Below are 19631 nucleotides of genomic sequence, written 5' to 3' on the forward strand. Positions count from 1 at the left end.
GTAACAAGCACATATCTCTTTGCAGACAAAACCCCAGGGTTCTCGAAGAACACCGCAACCCCGCTTCTGTTCGCAAAAGGTAGGTTCCCTCGGGTGAGGAGTGCAAGAACGGGCAGTATCCAAAACCCTCATTATCCTGCTTGTCTTGTTCTATTTTGCGTTAAGACCCTGCACAAAAACAGCACCCTTGAAAGCCTGCCAGCAGCGTTTTGCTGCATCAGAGGCTCCCGAAACCATTTCATGCCCATCCTTATAAACCAGCAAGCACCAGTCGCCGTAACACAGTAAATATACAGGTCTGCCATGTAAAAACAATTTCATATTCCAAAGACACACACACACACACATATATGATCTAGACGTGGGGGGTGGGGGGGAAGCGATCCGAGGAGGAATCCGGCTGCAGTCACGATCAATTATTCCTACCGAAGACCAGGCAGGATGCCATGGAGGTAAGGAACTGCGTCAAGACCGAAACAAATCGGTGCGGACGGTGCGGAACAAGAACTTCTCGCCAGTTGTCACGAAGACTCAAGCGGGATCCGCACGGCAAAAAGGTGATTTTTCTTCCCCCCCCTTTTTTTCCTTTTTCTGGTTCCCCTCCCCAGGTCTGTTATTAACCAACATTAAGAAGCCAGGGTTGGTGGGATCTGCAGACTAAAACAGACTCGTTATGTGTAGCTCATTGGCACCACATGCGCGATATATTCACACACACCCCAAAAAAAAGAGAGAACACCCCACCCCCGTTTATTTCTTAGCGCATTGGCACCACACACGAGCGCGCAAAAAAGAAGGGCTGCGCGTGTAACGGAGATCCAGGATCTGTCCAAGCTCCCGCGCACAGGACAGGATCCCTCCAAGATCTCTCTCTCCCCCCCCCCCTTAAGCGGGCACTCACCGGCGTCCGCAGCGACCCCACAGATCCTGGGGGACCCTGAGCAGAAAAGCAGGAGCGCCAGAAAGAGGAGGGGGATGGAGCTGGGCAGCCGAGCCGGGCAAAGCAAGGCGGCGGCGGCGGCGGCGGAGCCCGAGAGGCGGCGGCGGCGGCCGGAGAAGGGCGGCTGCTGCTGCTGCTTCTGCCGCCGGAGGGAAGTTCTGCCAGGCGGCTTCATGGCTCATAGCTTCCCCCGGGGTAGGACGGGCGGCGGCGGCGGCGGCGAGGGGACGCCTCGTCTGGAGGTCGGTGAGGAAGCGGCCGAGCAGCTCACGGCGGCGACGGAGGCGCCTCTTCCCTCATGGTGCAGGGAGCGAGGAAGAAGAAGAGGAGGAGGGCGGCGGCGGCGGCAGGAAGGCGCGCCAGGGCGCAGCGGCGGTTCTCCCCTCAGGTGGACGCGGCTGCCACTGCCACCGCCGGCACCTGCCACACGCAGGCGCGTCCACACGCAGGCGCGCTCCCTCTCGCCGTCGCGGCAGCCCGCCCGCCTGCCCGCCCGCCCTCAGGCCCCGCGCGCGCCGCCGCGCCGCCGCGTGACGTCGAGAGCCGCCCACCCAGGCCACGCTCTCCTCAGCCCCGCGCGCGAGGCACCTGAGGCGAGGGGGAGAGAGAGCGCGCGCTCGAGGGAAATGGCGGGGCGGGGTTTTTTTTGTGTGAGGGGTGGCTTCGGGATCCTTTTCCGCGCCTTGCTTCTTCTGAGCGGCCGCCGAGTTGAGGGAGAGCACCTGAGGTGAACCACAAAATGGCCCCGCCCTCCCTGTCAGGGAGGAAGGGGTGAATTACGTCAGTGACGAGGAGGGGGGTCCTCCTGCTGCTGCTGCCCCTGTGGATCCTGCCGCCTGAGGCAGCAGCTTCATATTGCCTCATGGGTGGGACGGCTGCAAATAAAGAGGGCATCATCAGGGTCTGCTGCCACCCCAGGGGATCCCCCTGCCTGAGTGGGCTGCCTCACAAGGAGGGGGGTCCTCCTGCTGCTGCTGTTCCTGGGCAGCAGCTTCATATTGCCTCATGGGTGGGCCGGCGCTAAATAAAGAGCCGCGTCATCGGGGTCTGCTGCCCTTGTGGAACCTGCCACCTGAGGCAGCAGCTTCATATTGCCTCATGGGTGGGCCGGCGCTAAATAAAGAGCCACGTCATCGGGGTCTGCTGCCCTTGTGGATCCTGCCACCTGAGGCAGCAGCTTCATATTGCCTCATGGGTGGGCCGGCGCTAAATAAAGAGCCGCGTCATCGGGGTCTGCTGCCCTTGTGGATCCTGCCACCTGAGGCAGCAGCTTCATATTGCCTCATGGGTGGGCCGGCACTAAATAAAGAGCCACGTCATCGGAGTCTGCTGCCCTTGTGGATCCTGCCACCTGAGGCAGCAGCTTCATATTGCCTCATGGGTGGGCCGGCACTAAATAAAGAGCCACGTCATCGGAGTCTGCTCCTGTGGATCCTGCTGCCTGAGTGGGCTGCGTCACCTTGTCTCATGGGTGGGCCGGCCCCAAATAAAGAGCTACATCATCGGGACCTGCTGCTTCTGTGGATGCTGGTACCCAAGGTGGTGGCCTCACTTTGCCTCATGGATGGGCCAGCCCTGAATAAAGAGCTACATCGGGATCTGCTGCCTCTGTGGATCCTGCCACCCGAGGCAGCTGTCTCACCTTGCCTCATGGGTGGGCCGCCCTGTGAGAGAGGGAGGAGGGGGAGAGAGAGAGAGAGATGCTGGTGTGTACTGAACTCCAAAGCTACAGCAGCGCCCTGTGAAATGCAGGCAAGCAGGGCGCATGAGCTTCCTTCCTTCCCAATAATGGAACAGAGGTAGCCAGCAGGTGCCGTGATGCAGCATCTCGGCCTCAGAGAGAGGCGGGGGAGCGCGAGAGCAATTGCAGAGGGAGGGGGGGTTGTTAGGCACCAAAATCCTGCATGCGGGATTTCCCCCGCTCTCTCGTGCCTATGCAATTCCTGCCCTTCTCCCTTCCCCCTCGAGATTTGCTGCAGAGACAAGCAAATGAAAAAGAAAGGGAAGAGTATTAGCTGACATGTCCCTGGATCCCATGGAAAACACCACAGATTTCTTTGCTTACCAGCTCTTTTTATTTTAAGTTGGCTTCAAACCTGTAATTGTGTAGGTGTATGTAGATATACATATATACACACATATAAATATTCGTATCTCTTCCCTCTCACCTTCCTTTCACCCAGTTTCTCTGGCACTGGTTTATAAATGCTGCTATGTAGGAATGATGAGAAAGTTGCACCAGCAGAAGGAATGGATATATGCTGTTGGTAAAAAGAGAGGGAGTTGAACTGCAGGGAGGGACAGACACTTTTCTATGTATTAATTTGTATAGTGCCATCTTTGCACATGGTGCTTTGCAAAAAACAGATATGAGAGGTGCCATACCCCTCTTTGCTACCTGAAATAGACCCAGGGAAAAGAGAGAGAATGGGGGAAGGGGAAGAATGTGTGGTTATTTCAATTTGGCTTAGAGTAAATTATAGGGACTAGCGGGATTACCCAAAAGCTTTCCAGAAAAAGAAATGACGCTGGTAAGACTGTAAAATATTGTGTAGGGAGTAGAAACAATTTATTCTAGGGTACTGGTCAACATACTGGTTCCACTCCCAGTGTAAAAGGTGCAGAAAAGTTGGGTGAAGCTGTAAGCCATGGGATCTTTCGGATGATGAATGGGATACAAATCAATGAAAAATAAGAGTTAAATTAGATGGAAAGGACTCTTGAACATCTTTTCTCATATTGCTGTTGCTGTAGGAGAAGCAGCATCTGCTGAAATTCTATGCAATTAGAAAAGATGAGGGAGCAAAGTGCTTTATAATACTTAGATCACTTCTAGACAACCTACTTATTAAGCATTCCATTCTGTTTTGTTTGCACAAAGTTTACAGGGACATTAGACCAAATCAGCTGTGTTCACATTCCTGCTTGCTGGTCGCTTGCTTTGTTTCCAGTGCTGGGTTTTTAATCTGTGTTGACATGACATTAGGCAAAATGCATATGTATCCTGTACTTGGGGAAATCCCAGCTTGGAAGAAAGGCAGGATATAAATACATTAAATAAATAAATAAATAAATAAATAAATAAATAAATAAATTTGTTTAGAAAATGCTACCATTTGATGTGTTGTTTCTCAAACCAGCTTCACACCAAATGGAGTCCTTAAGCCGTTCCTAATTTGGCTCTAGCCAAGGTATGAACACCTTGCATGGGGTAAAACTATCCCTTACCAGACAGCACCCCCTGGTTGTGTACAAAGCTAGTGGAAAGAGCTATGAAATGTGGGGGGAACTCCTTTACTTCACTCTAATGTAGTAATCTTCATGGATGGCAGAAAGTGAGGAGGAATTAAAGAACCTCTTAATGAGGGTGAAAGAGGAGAGCACAAAATATGGTCTCAACATCAAAAAAACTAAGATCATGGCAACCGGTCCCATCACCTCCTGGCAAATAGAAGGGGAAGAAATGGAGGCAGTGAGAGATTTTACTTTCTTGGGCTCCATGATCACTGCAGATGGTGACAGCAGTCACAAAATTAAAAGACGCCTGCTTCTTGGGAGAAAACTGATGACAAACCTAGACAGTATCTTAAAAAGCAGAGACATCACCTTGCCGACAAAGGTCCGTATAGTTAAAGCTATGGTTTTCCCAGTAGTGATGAATGGAAGTGAGAGCTGGACCGTAAAGAAGGCTGATCACCGAAGAATTGATGTTTTTGAATTATGGTGCTGGAGGAGACTCTTGAGAGTCCCATGGACTGCAAGAAGATCAAACCTATCCATTCTGAAGGAAATCAGCCCTGAGTGCTCACTGGAAGGACAGATCTTGAAGCTGAGGCTCCAATACTTTGGCCATCTCATGAGAAGAGAAGACTCCCTGGAAAAGATCCTGATGTTGGGAAAGATGGAGGGCACAAGGAGAAGGGGACGACAGAGGATGAGATGGTTGGACAGTGTTCTCGAAGCTACCAGCATGAGTTTGACCAAACTGCGGGAGGCAGTGGAAGACAGGAGTGCCTGGTGTGCTCTGGTCCATGGGGTTACAAAGAGCTGGACACAACAACTAAACAACAACAAAGGTGATAATGCGAACATAACCTATGTATTAAGCCAGGGCCATCTTAAGCATATCTGGCACCATGATGCAAAGCTCCCTCCGTTGCCCCCGCCGCCGGTCTCCCAGAGTTTTTTAGGGAGGACGGTGCTGCCGGCAGGGCTGAAGGAGGCGGGCAGCGACTGGAGGGTTGCTCCTCCAGTGGGGAAGAGGCGGAGGCTGGACGCGGTGCCTCCTGGATCAGCTGGTGGCTTTGTGCAGATGGCAGATGGAGGCTGCGGGCGTGGTGCTGCTTTGGAATGACGGAGGCAGGCGAGGGTGGTGAGCTATGCCGGGAGGTGCCGTGTTCAGCCTCTGCCTCTTCCCTAGCGCCCTCCAGAACTTGGCGCCCCACACCACTAGCCAGTGGCGTAGCGTGGGTTGTCAGCACCCGGGGCAAGGCAAGTTATTTGCGCCCCCTAACCCATGGATTTGCGCCCCCTAACCCATGGATTTGCCCTAACCCCAGATGTTGCGCCCGGTGCGGCCGGCCCCCCTGCACCCCCCACGCTACGCCACTGCCACTAGCCTCTATGGGCAAGATGCCCCTGTATTGAGCATTTGTTTGCAGGGAGGTTAGACAACATTGCATCAAGGAAATGTTTCCTTGTCACAAAATGTCCAATGGGGGGATTATGGGATTGTTGTGGAGCAACTCCAGATCACCCTGCATTTGCTGGTATGTGATTGAATCCCACCCCAAAATAGTAACAGCCTGGAAGTGCCCTTAGTGTTCATTCTTCCTACAAACTGCACAGGTAGGCGAGTGTTATGTACTGAGTTGAATAGGATCCAAACTGCAGCAGTCTGATTGGTCCTAGAACAATAGGATTCAGAATGCAGCAGTCTGATTGGTCCTAGAACAATGCAGCAGTATGATTGGTTGGCAGGAACCACCCAATCATGCTCCAGATAGAAGTGAATCCACAACCTGATTGGCTTACAGTAGAATTCCGGAATTAGCCAATCATGTGCAGCCCATTGTGTAAATAATGTATATAAAGCAGATACTTTGAGGGGACTTTCATTCATTCCTCCTCACCACTATGAGCTGAATAAAGAGCATGAAATCACTTTGCGACTCTGAGTATATTTCAGCGAGGATGCTCCCTGTTTACAGACAGGGAAACTGAAGAGCACAATGTATACCTTGCCCAGCATTGCACAACGAATCTATGACAGGTGGATCTTGAACCCAAAGAGATCCAGGTTTCCCTCTTTCTGAAGCCTGAACCACAGAACAGATGAAAGCTGTGGAATTCTTGTGCCTTTCATTCCCACACTAAACACTAGCCTTTACTGAGACAATTAATGACTAGCACATTTCCAGAATTCCACACAGCTTGGTAATCTTGCATGAAATGAGTTTAAAGATTATATTAATCAGTATGTAACAAGAGAGGGTGGGAGAAAGAGAGAAGGTCATATGCGGGCACACAAAGCCATGTGTCCCATCACAATCCACCACCCCTCACCCCACCTTTGTGTTAGACTTCCAATATACTCAATTGCAATTTCTTTCCACTTCTATTACTTTCTTTCGCACACCCTTAACCTAATTTCATGCTTCTTTTTCTGTTACACATTGTTATCCATCTTATTTAGTATTTCAGTATTTAAAACTGAACTTGTTTACTCTAATAGGAGTTCTGATTTTTCAATATGGTTTTGGAAGTATCCTTTAAACACCTTCCAGTCCCTGTCTATCTTCTCTTTTGTGATCCTTCTAATTTTTCCCATTGTTTTGGATATATTGTAATACTCCAATAATTTGGCAAGCCACTTTGTTTTTGTCGGTATAATACTACTTTTCCAATTTTTCGCAATCAATAGCCTTGCGGCTACTGTTGCATATAAATATAATGTCTTGTCTTCTTCCTTTAGACTTCCTGGTACTATTCCCAATAAAAAACCTTCTGGTGTTTTCCTAAATGAATATCTGAATTTTTTTTTTCATTTCGTTATATATTGTTTCCCAAAATTGTTTGATGTTTAAACAATTACACCATATATGCATCATAGTACCTTTTCCAATGTTGCATCTCCAGCAGACATTGCTACAATTTTTATTCATTTTTGCTATTCTTTCAGGTGTTAAATACCATCTATGTTGTATTTTGAGGTAATTTTCAATATATAACACATAGTGAATTTCATATCTTCTTTCCACAATTTTTCCCATTGTTCAAACATAATATTCTTCCCAATATCTTGCGCCCATTTAATCATGGATGCTTTAACCAGTTCATCCTTTGTTTCCCACTCCAAGATCAGATTATACAGTTTAAATATATTTTTTTATTTTTCTTGTATTAAGTATTTATCAAATTTTGATATTTCTTTTTCAAATCCTAACTTTTTGTCTTTCGCTAATCTATACTTAATTTGAATATATTGGAACCAGTCACTAATATGAGCTTTAATTTCTGTATAATGCTTTAATTCCAATTCTCCGTTTTCTTCCTTTAATACAATTTTATAAGTAGCCCAATTTTCTTTCATATTTAATTTTTTCACTGCGACAGTTTCTGCCAGTGATGGGAAAAGGAATTATCTGTGGGAATAAGTGTAGGTATGTTTGAACATTTTTAAGGACTGTATGAAATGTATGTTTGTATGCCTGTATATTTGCAATATGTGTGTATTAATGCTGAATTATTTTAATAATAAAAACTTTTCAAAACAAAAAAACAAAGCCTTTGGAGTTCCCTTCATACTTACTGGCATGAATTGCATCCAACTACATTTTCAAGTGATACCTCCTTGTACAGTTTGCTCATGCTTGAGATCTGGGCTAATCACCTTGTTTTAGATCAAGAATGACCAGTGGCCCTGGAGGCAAGAAGCCACGTGTCCTTGTAGCGTATAGCTTGGTTTGATTAGTAGAGTAACCATTAGCTCTGTGATCAGCTAGGTCCTACTTCCTGTACACATGTAACATCCACATTTTACAGATGGAGCTGAAGATGATCCTCCCTTTTGGGCAAAGAGTTGGACTAGATATCCCTTTGTTCCCCTTCTACTTTGTGCTAGGAGGCCTTTGGGAGAATATTGCTGGACCGTGCTGGATTCAAGCTGTATGCAGCTATTCTAGTCTTCATTGCTATGCAGAAAATCTTCAAAGCATGTGGCACAAATATCTCCTAAAGGCTCACGAGCCAGAAATAAAAGCACCCCAAAACTTTGGTTATGGAAACAAGTATTTCATTAGTGTGTGTTTACATGTGAGATGCGTTATATGCCACAAATATGAATCTGCTCAGCAGGCCTCAACAGGTATGGCTCCATCAAAGGTGCCAACTGAGCGCAGGAATGTTAACTCAGTTCCATATAGTTTCTTTGAAGTATTCCTCAGTCTTCGTACAGCAGCCCAGCTCATTCTCAGAAACAGCTACCAATGTAATGAATATTTTAAAAGATAAATTTAGCTTCAAAGAAACACTGCAAGCAACCTCTTTTTGTGCTCATTCTATGGCTACAGATATCAGGAAACATGTAGGTACTGCCTCCTTTGGAGAGAAAAAATAGAGTAAACACTTCTACGGCATCTGAAAATAGATATTCCTGGCTCGGGGTGGATTTCATTATATGGGTGGCATAATAATTCTCTACTATCCTCACAGGGCCATCCAGCAAAACTTTTTACAAATAGTACATTGGCTTTCCCAGTTTGGCCAACAAGATAACACTGTAAGCCCCTTGAATGCCCAATATGGTTTGCTTGTAAAACATTTCAAGGATATATAGAAAAAAAATGCTTGCATCCATTATGATTTGGAGTCTGCTTTGTTGGTACGTTTTAGTGACTACATCCTCTGAGCATCATCTAGCATAGCTGTAAACTTACAGATTTGAAAACAAGGGACCAGCAGCCTTGAAAATAAGGGACCAGCAGCCAAAATAAGGGACCTGCAGCCTCACCTGTTCCAGGCACTCCAGTCTTCCTGTCCTCCTGCAGTCTGGTCAAACTCATGCTGGTAGCTTCAAGAACACTGTCCAACCAACTTTGTAACCAGAGGTTCAACTGAAGAGAATCTGAATCACATGCACCACAAGGCCTATGCAGCCTCAACTTAAGATGGCTCCCCGGCCTGGCTTTGCACTGCAAAGTTTGCAGCAGCACGTGCAACAAAATGGCGTCCAGCATTCAAAAACCCCCTCAGCTTGCATTAACTAGCCACACACAAGGCATGCAAGCTCCACCCCCAGTCGTTCTTAGACTTCTTATAGGGTGAGCAACACAGCCAAGCAACACAGTTGGAGCCTCCCTCCTCCCTGGCCGGCAGGGAGGGAGGGAGAGGAGCTGCTTCCTTTGAAATTTAAGGGACATCCATCATTAAGGGACAGCAGCGGGACATGGCGCTGGAATAAGGGACTGTCCCTTCAAATAAGGGACACTTGACAGCTATGTCATCTAGTCCTGTGTTGTCTGCTTTGTTGGTACATTTTAGTGACTACACCCTGAGCATCATCTAGTCCTGTGTTGTGGGATGTTTCGTTGTTTATAATGAGGAATGTGGACAAGGCATTTAGAGAAGTGCAGCCTACCACCTGCCTGCTTGATCCCTGCCCCTCCTGGCTCATAAAATCAAACATCAAATATATAATTGGCTGAGCTGGGAAGTGATAATATCTCTCTGCAAAAAGGGATGGTGTCTGCCAACCATTTTAAAAGAAGCAGTCCAAAAGCCATTCCTAGAGATTATGCCTTTATAGATAACCATGTTTAAGCAGCTGGTTACTGGATAATTATTGATTCTCTTGGATGCTCATTTTCTTAATTTATTCTGGGTTGGGGGTCAGGATTTGGCAGTAAAACAGCTTTGGTTCCCCTGGTGGATGACTTACAATGGGAGAATGACATTCTAGATCAGAGATAATGAGTTCTCAAGGTGTCAGACTGCTTTATTATGCCCACCATGTTTCAGAATGAAGAAATTCCTTCAACAAGGGCAACACTTCTCACCTGCAAATATAAACTTCTGTAGCTTTATCGTTTGCTGAATCCACTGCTAAGAAGTGTTTCCCCCAATGAGAGAACTTCTTAATTCTGAAATGCTTCAAGCACATTAATTTTGGGGGCACTTTGCAAACTTGTTCTCTGTTCAGCTTTTTCTGCATCCAGTGCAATCCTCCCTTTTTTGGTGGTGAGTAGGCTTTCAATACCATGTGAAGCAGCTATCTGGGATGGGGATTAATTGCATTGTATTCCTTTCCTGTCTCAGTGGCTTTTTCCCAAAGGTAGTGCTAGCCAACTTCTACTGTGCCGTGACTGGTTAGCTATATGATATTCTGCATCTTTGTTTCTGTCCTCCATGCTGTTTAAAATCTATATGGCATTTTAGGTGTGATGACATTTGTTATGTACTGAGTTGAATAGGATCCAAAATGCAGCAGTCTGATTGGTCCTAGAACAATAGGATTCAGAATGCAGCTGTGCTGGTCCCGAGGGCTAACAGAGGCGAGGTCCGAGTCCAGTCCGAGGTCGAAGGTGCAGTATGGAGGCAGTCCATAAAAGTTGAAGCTGGATGCAGGGCAGGCAGTCAGGTGAGGTCAGGAGCTCCAACAGGATAGCAGGACAGGGTCCAGGCAGGAACTGAGAACCAACAAAGTTGCTCCCGCAACTTGGGACTGAAGCTGGCTGGCTTTTATCTGCCCCGAGGCACAGGGCGGTCCCGATCCTCAGGTGACTCGCCTCTCCTGGCCTGGAGGCAAGCACTCCTCCTGCAGGAACTTAGTTCCCTCCGCCTCTCTGCCCTGAGCCTCTGCAGCTCAGGAGAAGCTGGAGGGTTACTGGACCCAGAGGCAACCTCCTTCTCCCCTGACGGGGCTGAGAGTGGAGCACCTGCAGGCAATGGGTCCTCCATCACCTCAGGAGCCAGAGCAGACTCAGCTGGTGCCTGCACCTGAGGATCCAGCACAGGTGAGGACCCTTCAGGCTCAGGCCCCAGCCCCGGCTCAGCTGGTTCTGGAGGTGGGGAATCCTGTGCAGGCTGGGATTCCTCAGGTTCAGCATCCGAATCCAAATCCCAGGCCATCACAGCAGCAGTCTGATTGGTCTTAGAACAATAGGATTCAGATTGCAGCAGTCTGATTGGTCCTAGAACAATAGGATCCAGAATGCAGCAGTCTGATTGGTCCACAGGAGCCACCCAATCCAGCTTCAGGTGGAAGTGAATCTGCAACATGATTGGCCTACAGGAGAATTCCAGAATTAGCCAATCACATGCAGCCCATTGTGTAAATAATGTATATAAAGCAGACATTCTGGGGGAACTTCCATTTCCTCCTCACCGCTATGAGCTGAATAAAAAGCATGAAATCCACTCTCGACTCCGAGTATATTTCAACATTAGTACATTGATAACACCCAAGACTACTGCTCTTTTTATGTGTCAGACTCGGGAGATTCTGTGGAAGTACTATGATTGGAATTGAACTAGATGGTTGACAGTGAGCTACAGCTCAGTCCTGAGAAGGCAGAGATGCTGATGGCAGGTGCTTGGACTTTGTCTGTTTTGGTTGGAGCGGCAATCTCCCTGAGGGAGCAGCTTTACACTCTGGGGCTGCTATTCAATCCAGGCATATATTTGGAAGCCCAAGTGACTTTGGTAGCACGTCACGTCTCCCAGCTGCTAAAGCTGGTACACCAGCTGCATCCTCTCCTAGACAAAGATTGTTTGGCCAGAGTTAGGCATGCTGTAGTAATGTTTCCTTCCAGAAACATTGCTGTGTGAGGGTGCCCTTCAAGAGTCCTTGTTCTGGAAACTTAGGTTAGTACAAAATCCAGCAGCAAAACTGCTTACTGGAACTGTAAGGCGTCTTGTAAATTGTAAAAAACTTTACTGTCTTCTGGTCTGTTTCCAGATCTAGGTCAAGGTTCCACTTTTAAACTTTGAAGGCCCAAATAGCTTGGACTAAAGTATCGCAAATATAGTCACAAAGATAAAGTATCACAAAGTTACATATTCTCCCACTTTAAGGTTGCCACGTGTCTTATTTTACACTGGTATTGGATTGCACTGTGAGTGACTTACTAGTACAGACGTTTCACATCTCTGAACCTAACATTCTAGTTATTGCACCATATGGCCAGTAGGTAAAGGTAAAGGGACCCCTGACCATTAGGTCCAGTCGTGGCCGACTCTGGGGTTGCGGCGCTCATCTCGCTTTATTGGCCGAGGGAGCCGGCGTACAGCTTCCAGGTCATGTGGCCGGCATGACTAAGCCACTTCTGGCGAACCAGAGCAGTACATGGAAACGCCGTTTACCTTCCCGCCAGAGCGGTACCTATTTATCTACTTGCACTTTGACGTGCTTTTGAACTGCTAGGTCGGGAGGAGCAGGGACCGAGCAACGGGAGCTCACCCCATCGCGGGGATTCGAACCGCCGACCTTCTGATCGGCAAGCCCTGGGCTCTGTTGTTTAACCCACAACGCCACCCGCGTCCCAGTATGGCCAGTATGTAGATAGTAATATGCTGCTTCAGTAATCTACAGATTCCACATAATCTTTCGCATAGGATGCTCCCAAGAAATCTTATCTATATAAAATAACTTCATGCCAATAGGTTGGAGTTTCTTTAAAGATCATATCCAAATTCTGACAGGCTGATTCATCAGTTCCAGTCAGGTGGGAAGAAAGAGGAATGCCCATTAAATATTTACACTTAACTGGGGCAAAATGGAAGTTCTCCATTTAATGGTAATGAGCTTTCGTGTCCTGCAGGAATTGGGATCAATAAGCTTTCTTGTTGCTTTAGAAGACAGAGGTCAAAATAAGCAGATAAAAGACCTGCTCTTTAAAAATTAAGCAACACCCCCCGCCGCATTTGTGACTATTCTGATCAAGAACCCCCTGTCACTTTCCTTGTTTTAAAGGTTTGATGCTTAACTTGTATCCTAAACGTAAAAGTTTGGGAAAGTGGCCAGCCTTAAAATTGTAGCCGCCACCTGCTGGTGGGAAACTGCCAGGAGAATGGACCATATAGGATGGACTGAATCTGCAATGCTGGGTACGGTTTGTTTTTATTTGCACGTTTAGTGGCAGAGCTGATGTCGTTAAATGCAGGAACAATACAAGAAATTGGATTGCAAGAATGATGCTTGTAATAATTGCAGTTGTGCAATTGTGGAAGTTGTGGAAGATGCTGTATGTCCTTGCAGGCACTGCCTGCCTTAACCTTGACTGGAATGTTCAAGGTGTTAAAGGCAGTTTATTTATTTAAAGAATTCAGACCCTCCATGTCTCAAAGTGGCTTATGGGGAATGGGACATCCACATGTGAGAGCTACAGATTTGTGATCTGGGCGATGTCACACCAAATACATGTTTTGGCCTACCATCTTAATTCAAAATGGCGGCCGTCAGCGTAATCCTCTCCCCCCACTTCAGGAACCCTCATGCCAATTTTACAGTGGTATCTTAAGAGGCTGGTGGACCTATACCCCCCCCCAAAAAAAAACAGACAAAGTCACACCAATGTGATGTTTTGCCCTGCTATCTTGATTCAAAATGCCTGAGGTGGCACAATGACAATGAAAACTGCCATGCCACATTGGAAGCCCTCACACCAAGTCTGTGGATGATCTCTCAAGAGGCATCCAAACACATAACAGAACAAGCAAACAAACAGACAGACAAACCATTTTCCAAAACATATAGAAGATCTTGTTCTTATGTCTCAGGTGTGTTACATCGCATATGCTGCCAATATATACATTGAGGTTCTAGGTTCCCAGAGTGAGGGGTCTTAAACCAGGAGGTCTAGCACAGGCATAGGCAAACTTGGCCCTCCAGATGTTTTGCGACCCAAACTCCCATGATCCCTAGCTAACAGGACCAGTGGCCAGGGATGATGGGAGTTGTAGTCCCAAAACATCTGGAGGGCCAAGTTTTCCTATGCCTGGTTTAGCAGAATAAATGTAACCTATAGACCTAGGAACCTGATCAATGGTTCTAATATAATTGGTGTTATATAAATAGCCTCAGAAACGCTATCCTTACCTGCACTTGTCCATCGACCTTGTTTTGTGCTGCATAGTGCTTTCTTTTTTGCTTCCTTCCTGTGATAAATATACCCCATGGAAGTGGAAGAAGTTTCTGAGCCGCCGCTCCGTGCTCTATCAGTCTGACGACTTCAGTTGCAGCGGCAGCAATTTTCTTGTGCTACCTAAGACTTGCTCAGCTAGACGAGAAGAGGCAATTTCTACTAACCTATAACTAAAGGAAGGATAATCTCTCTAAAGATGTAAGAATGTCACTGTGCAGCCCTCGCTGGGGGATTTGCAGTGCTTTATCACAATCCTGGATTTGCATGAAGTCCGGGTGGGGAGAGGGGAGCAAACGTGAAGGAGGCTTGTGCAACAGCAGTAGCCATGGCACAGAAACGGGAAGGGAGACACACCGAGAGGGGGAAAGGGGTGGTTTAAACTTTAAAGCAGCAGCAGAGGTTTGAGCAAAGTGGGGGTGGAGGTATGCTGAGTGGCAAAAAGTGATGATTTAAAACAGTGGGTGGTGCTGTGGGTTAAACAGAGCCTAGGACTTGCCAATCAGAAGGTTGGCGGTTTGAATCCCCGCGACGGGGTGAGCTCCCGTTGCTCGGTCCCTGCTCCTGCCAACCTAGCAATTTGAAAGCACATCAAAGTGCAAGTAGATAAATAGGTACCACTCTGGCGGGAAGGTAAACGGTGTTTCCGTGTGCTGCTCTGGTTCACCAGAAGCGGCTTAGTCATGCTGGCCACATGACCCGGAAGCTGTACGCCGGCTCCCTCGGCCAATAAAGCGAGATGAGCACCACAACCCCAGAGTCGGTCACGACTGGACCTAATGGTCAGGGGTCCCTTTACCTTTACCTAAAGCAGTGGCAGAAGTTTGCATGCTAGTGGGGATTGCACAATAGAAGGGGGAGGCATGGACATTGGGGTGAAGTTGAAACGGGGGTGCAAAGCAGGGCTGCCGAATAGAAGAGAGAGGTGGCTTCAGAAATGGGTTTGGAACATGGGGTGGGAACAGAAAGCTCAGTCTATGGGGTTAATGTGCAGAAAATGGCAGGAGGCTGGAGAATGGAGGGAGCAGGAGTGCAGCCTCTAGTATTATTACATAAGCCTGGGGTTTTTTTTGGGGGGGTGGAATCTAGCTGTGGACACTTGCTCTTACACTGCTTCGGAAAAAGTTTAACGTTTTCTGGCTGTTGTTGTTTAGTCATTTAGTTGTGTCCGACTCTTCGTGACCCCATGGACCAAAGCACACCAGGCACTCCTGTCTTCCACTGCCTCCCGCAGTTTGGTCAAACTCATGCTGGTAGCTTCAAGAACACTATCCAACCACCTCGTCCTCTTCTCCTTGTGCCCTCCATCTTTCCCAACATCAGGGTCTTTTCCAGGGAGTCTTCTCTTCTCATGAGGTGGCCAAAGTCTTGGAGCCTCAGCGTCAGGATCTGTCCTTCCAGTGAGCACTCAGGGCTGATTTCCTTAAGAATGGAGAGGTTTGATCTTCTTGCAGTCCATGGGACTCTCAAGAGTCTCCTCCAGCACCATAATTCAAAAGCATCAATTATTCGGCGATCAGCCTTCTTTATGGTCCAGCTCTCACTTCCATACATCACTACTGGGAAAACCATAGCTTTAACTATACGGAGCTTTGTCGGCAAGGTGATGTCTCTGCTTTTTAAGATGCTGTCTAGGTTTGTCATTGCTTTTCTCCCAAGAAGCAGGCGTCTTTTAATTTTGTGACTGCTGTCACCATCTGCAGTGATCACGGGGCCCAAGAAAGTAAAATCTCTCACTCCCTCCATTTCTTCCCCTTCTATTTGCCAGGAGATAATGGGACCAGTGGCCATGATCTTCGTTTTCTTGCTACAGTCTGTAAACAGGCTCTAACCAAACCCTATGGGTGAGAAAGCAAGGCTAATTTCCCACCTCTCCTTTTCAACCCTGGCGCTGCAGAACAGTTACATGAGCCTTGGCCACCTACACAGTTGTCTGAGATGTTCTGCTTTCACTTTCGCTGAGAACAACATGCTCCCCTCGCATTTCTTGTTCAGCAGATCGCAAATTCCTAACTCATCAGAAGATAAGATGTGTGCTTGGTCAGATGCAACCTGTCCCCTGCTGATACCCATATCCTGTTGTCAAACTGGACAGCTCCTAGCCTCATTTGTGTAGACCAGCCTTTGCCAACCTGGTGCCCTCCAGGTGTTTGGGACTATCACTCCCATCAGATCCAGCCCAGCCCTTTTGGCTTCCCATTCTCCTTTCACCCACCTTGAAGAAAGAGTCGTCTTCTCTTGTTCTTCTCCTTTGCTGAAAGGGAGAAACTGTGAGTATAAGAACAGGGCACATGCTGTGCACAGGAGAGCAAGTAGTGTGCGAGAGTGAGCATCCATGTGTTCCCCGTGCACATATGTGTATTTGCATGGCCTATCTTGTTTGTTTGTTTGTTTGTTTATTAAATTTATCTCCCATCCTTCCTCCCAAAGGAATTTGGTCTCCCAGTCAAACATCCCTCTCTGTGTTAGTGTATTCAGAATCTCAGGAGGAGACAAGGGCTAGATCTACACACATGGAAAAAAACAACAAGCCATTAGATTGTTATAACAAAAGAAAAAAAAACCCTATGTAAAATTGCATGAAGTTTTTTTTGCTCTACAGCACTATTAGGTGTCACATTTTTACAACAGAGTTACAAGGATATAACTGAGTGTAGCTTAGTCCAAAAATTCCATAATTGAAAGATGACCAGAGTTATCAAAAGCTATTGTTTCTCTGCATTCACTATGTTTCCAGATATGTGGTTTCCACTATCCCATTTGGACAGATGCACTGAAAAAGGATCAGCGGCCACACTTGCCAACCTGCCCTTTTCCAACACACACACACACACACACACACACACACACACACACCCTGACAATGATTTCTGCACAAAAGACACCATGTTTGCATAAGAGCCTACACACATAGATCCTAACCCATACAGACCCCACATGAATTTTGGGGTGCCCATTCATTTAGTTGTGCACATGGGGGTGGCCCCTTGGCAACAGAGGCAGATTTAGTGGAATGTGACCAGTTTGCCTGCACTGGGCGCCAAATCAGGGGGACACTGCAACAATGACTTAGAACAGAAGGCGGGGGGCAGGGGCGTGCACTGATTTTCAGCATCACTGAAATTTGAAAGCCCAAAGCCCACCACTGTTTCACAACCATTACATCCAGTGCACAGGGCGAACTCACTGGAGTGTGTTAGAGAAGTGGGTTTACTCCCCAACGCCCCCGGCACAAAGATGACTAGGGACTTGGGAGCAGAACGAATGCCTTTCCAGCATGCAGATATAACTCCTCTTTACCCAGATGTGACTGCTTGGAGCAGTGCCATGTGAATTAATGCGTGACCTTATCCATTGGATAACTTCATCCTCCGTGTGCGCGAGGATGGATTTGCAAAAAGAGAAACCATGTGGTTGCAGAGCAGGGGTAGGGAGCCAGATGCCACCCACAGACAGATTCATCAGGCTCTGCGCACCCTGCTCCCGTGCACCAGCTGTTTAGCGAGGAGCAGCTGGGTGGAGAAAGGGCTTTGCTCTTGTACAGGGTGTTCCAATTGCAGCACCTTCCTCTGCAAGAAGATCAAAGCCAAGGGGGATGTGTCAAAGCAGGCTTGTGTTCCACTCCGGGGCAATTCCAACCCCAAAACTGCAAAAATACGGCCCTTTTTTGAATTCTCCAAACTCTTCATTGGGCACGACGTTACCCGGAGCAAGGGGTATAGTGGAGCAAAACGAAAAGGAGAAACACTCGTCTGGATGTTGTGAATCCAGTGTACGCACTCAGTTCAAATATAGAGAGAGCTAGCTGAGTAAGCTCCTCCCAGGTGCTACAAAACCTGCAGGTTTTATTTGCTCAAACAATGGGGTATGTCGCCACTGCTTCTTTATCTCAGAATCCTAAGCATGTAACCCAATCTCTCTGGTACTGGGGAGAGGTTGACTCAACCTGCAATCCCCATTTAAGAACTTAGGTCTGCAAGCCGACCTCGATAGGATGTGGCCCCCTCCACTTGCAAACCTTTCTCACCCCTCTTGCAGAGTATACTTTACAGGATCTTGCCCAGGTCTCAGGCTCTGCTTTTCGTTGTTTGCCCTGCCCCTCTGAAGGGGGAAGGAATGGGTTCTGTGTGTTTTTCCTTCTCCAAGGGAGCATTTCTAAAATCCATTAACTTGAGCTCTTGAATCAATCTATAAACAGTAGGCCAGCTGTATAAACAAGTGCTCAAAGCCCTCTCCTTTATCAGTCCGTGACGGCAATGGATGACCTTGCCAGTTCCGTGGAGCAGGGATGGCACATCTGGGTCTTATCTTACATCCTGACCACAAAAAGACGCACAGACCTTGTCAGGTCTGACAAGAGACCCGGGAACAGTGCCAGGAGTGTTCTTAGAGTTGGTGACATCCTGCCCCAAGATAAGAGTATAGGAACAGGAACAACCTTTTATGGTCAAGAGTACCGGAACAGGAATATCTGTTTATGGTCATGGATGTCAACTTGCGTGTATGAGCTGACGTGGTTGGATTCCTGGGGAAGGGGGGAGAGGGTGCCTGGAGGATATATATACTGCATGAAATTTCTCATTTCTTTGGACTTGCTGTGGACTGACCACACAAGTGCCTTCTGCTATCCGGAGAGCAGAATAAACTCTTTCTCTGAATAAACCTTGGTGTCATTTGACTTCCTTCCTCCCTCCCGGGAGCAACGCAGACCCCACCAGTTGGTAAAGTCTAATAAGGCTACATGGCATTGCCAGAGAGGCCAAAACAGGACCAATCAATAGATGACATTGAACATGCAGTTTGGAGCTATATATGCGGTTGTGTTTTTTTTAAAGGCTACATAGCAGCCGCCGCAGGTCCCAGTCAGGATCAGGCCTTTTGCACGGCTATCCCTAAGGAAACCCCTTTCCCTCGGGCTAAAATAGTTTTAAGAAGTGCATCCGACAAAGTTGTCCTGTCTGTATAATGACTTCCAGTTCCACGGCAGACCTTCCCCTCCTCCCCAGATGCCGCTCAAATCTGCTCTTGAGGTTTCCTCAACCCTCCACAGTGGTTTGGGGGAGATGAGAGGGAAAGGTAGTTCCCCTGCACAAACAGAAGTCCTTGCACAGGCATAACAACTTCGTTAGATACAATGCAGATTTATTAAAACAAACAAGCAAACAGGTAAAACACAAGTATAAAATTAAGTGCAACGATCCCAAGCAAAACAGAACGGTATAAACTCAACAAAAGAGATGGGTTGCACACAAAAAAGTACCGTATTTTTTGCACCATAACACTCACTTTTTTCCTCCTAAAAAGTAAGGGGAAATGTCTGTGTGTGTTATGGAGGGAATGCCTACGGGCGGCATGCCTAAGGATTTTCCTCCTCTAAAAACTACGTGCGTGTTATAGAGCGAAAAATACGGTACCTTAACTGCCAAAAGGTCCTGGAGGAATAGCACATAGGAAGTACTCACATTGAAAACTACATTAAATAATTTTCTGCCGTCCCATGAAAAGAGTATAAGACTGGCTGAACATCCCACATAATGGACAGGGTGTGAACA

At 47.3% G+C, this 19631-nt stretch overlaps 1 protein-coding gene across 9 annotated transcripts in view; it reads right to left on the reverse strand.

Moving 5' to 3' along the window:
• The window catches only part of ADAM23 (ADAM metallopeptidase domain 23), a gene marked incomplete at its 3' end in the record, with an annotated part of 78249 nt that extends 76782 nt beyond the window's left edge, over positions 1 to 1467 (reverse strand). For 5 of the 9 annotated variants that reach the window (XM_083628271.1, XM_083628272.1, XM_083628276.1 and 2 more), the window contains exon 1: positions 902 to 1465. In XM_083628271.1, the coding sequence (XP_083484397.1) occupies positions 902 to 1115 (214 nt within the window). In that variant the 5' untranslated portion in view covers positions 1116 to 1465. Of the gene's footprint in view, positions 1 to 901 lie in introns of all 9 variants that reach the window. The other 4 variants (XM_083628270.1, XM_083628273.1, XM_083628274.1 and 1 more) reach the window with 2 other exon arrangements.
• Between the last annotated feature and the right edge of the window lie 18164 nt (positions 1468 to 19631).

This window comes from Podarcis filfolensis (genome assembly GCF_964270895.1).
Source record: "Podarcis filfolensis genome assembly, chromosome: 1".
Lineage (NCBI taxonomy): Eukaryota > Metazoa > Chordata > Lepidosauria > Squamata > Lacertidae > Podarcis > Podarcis filfolensis.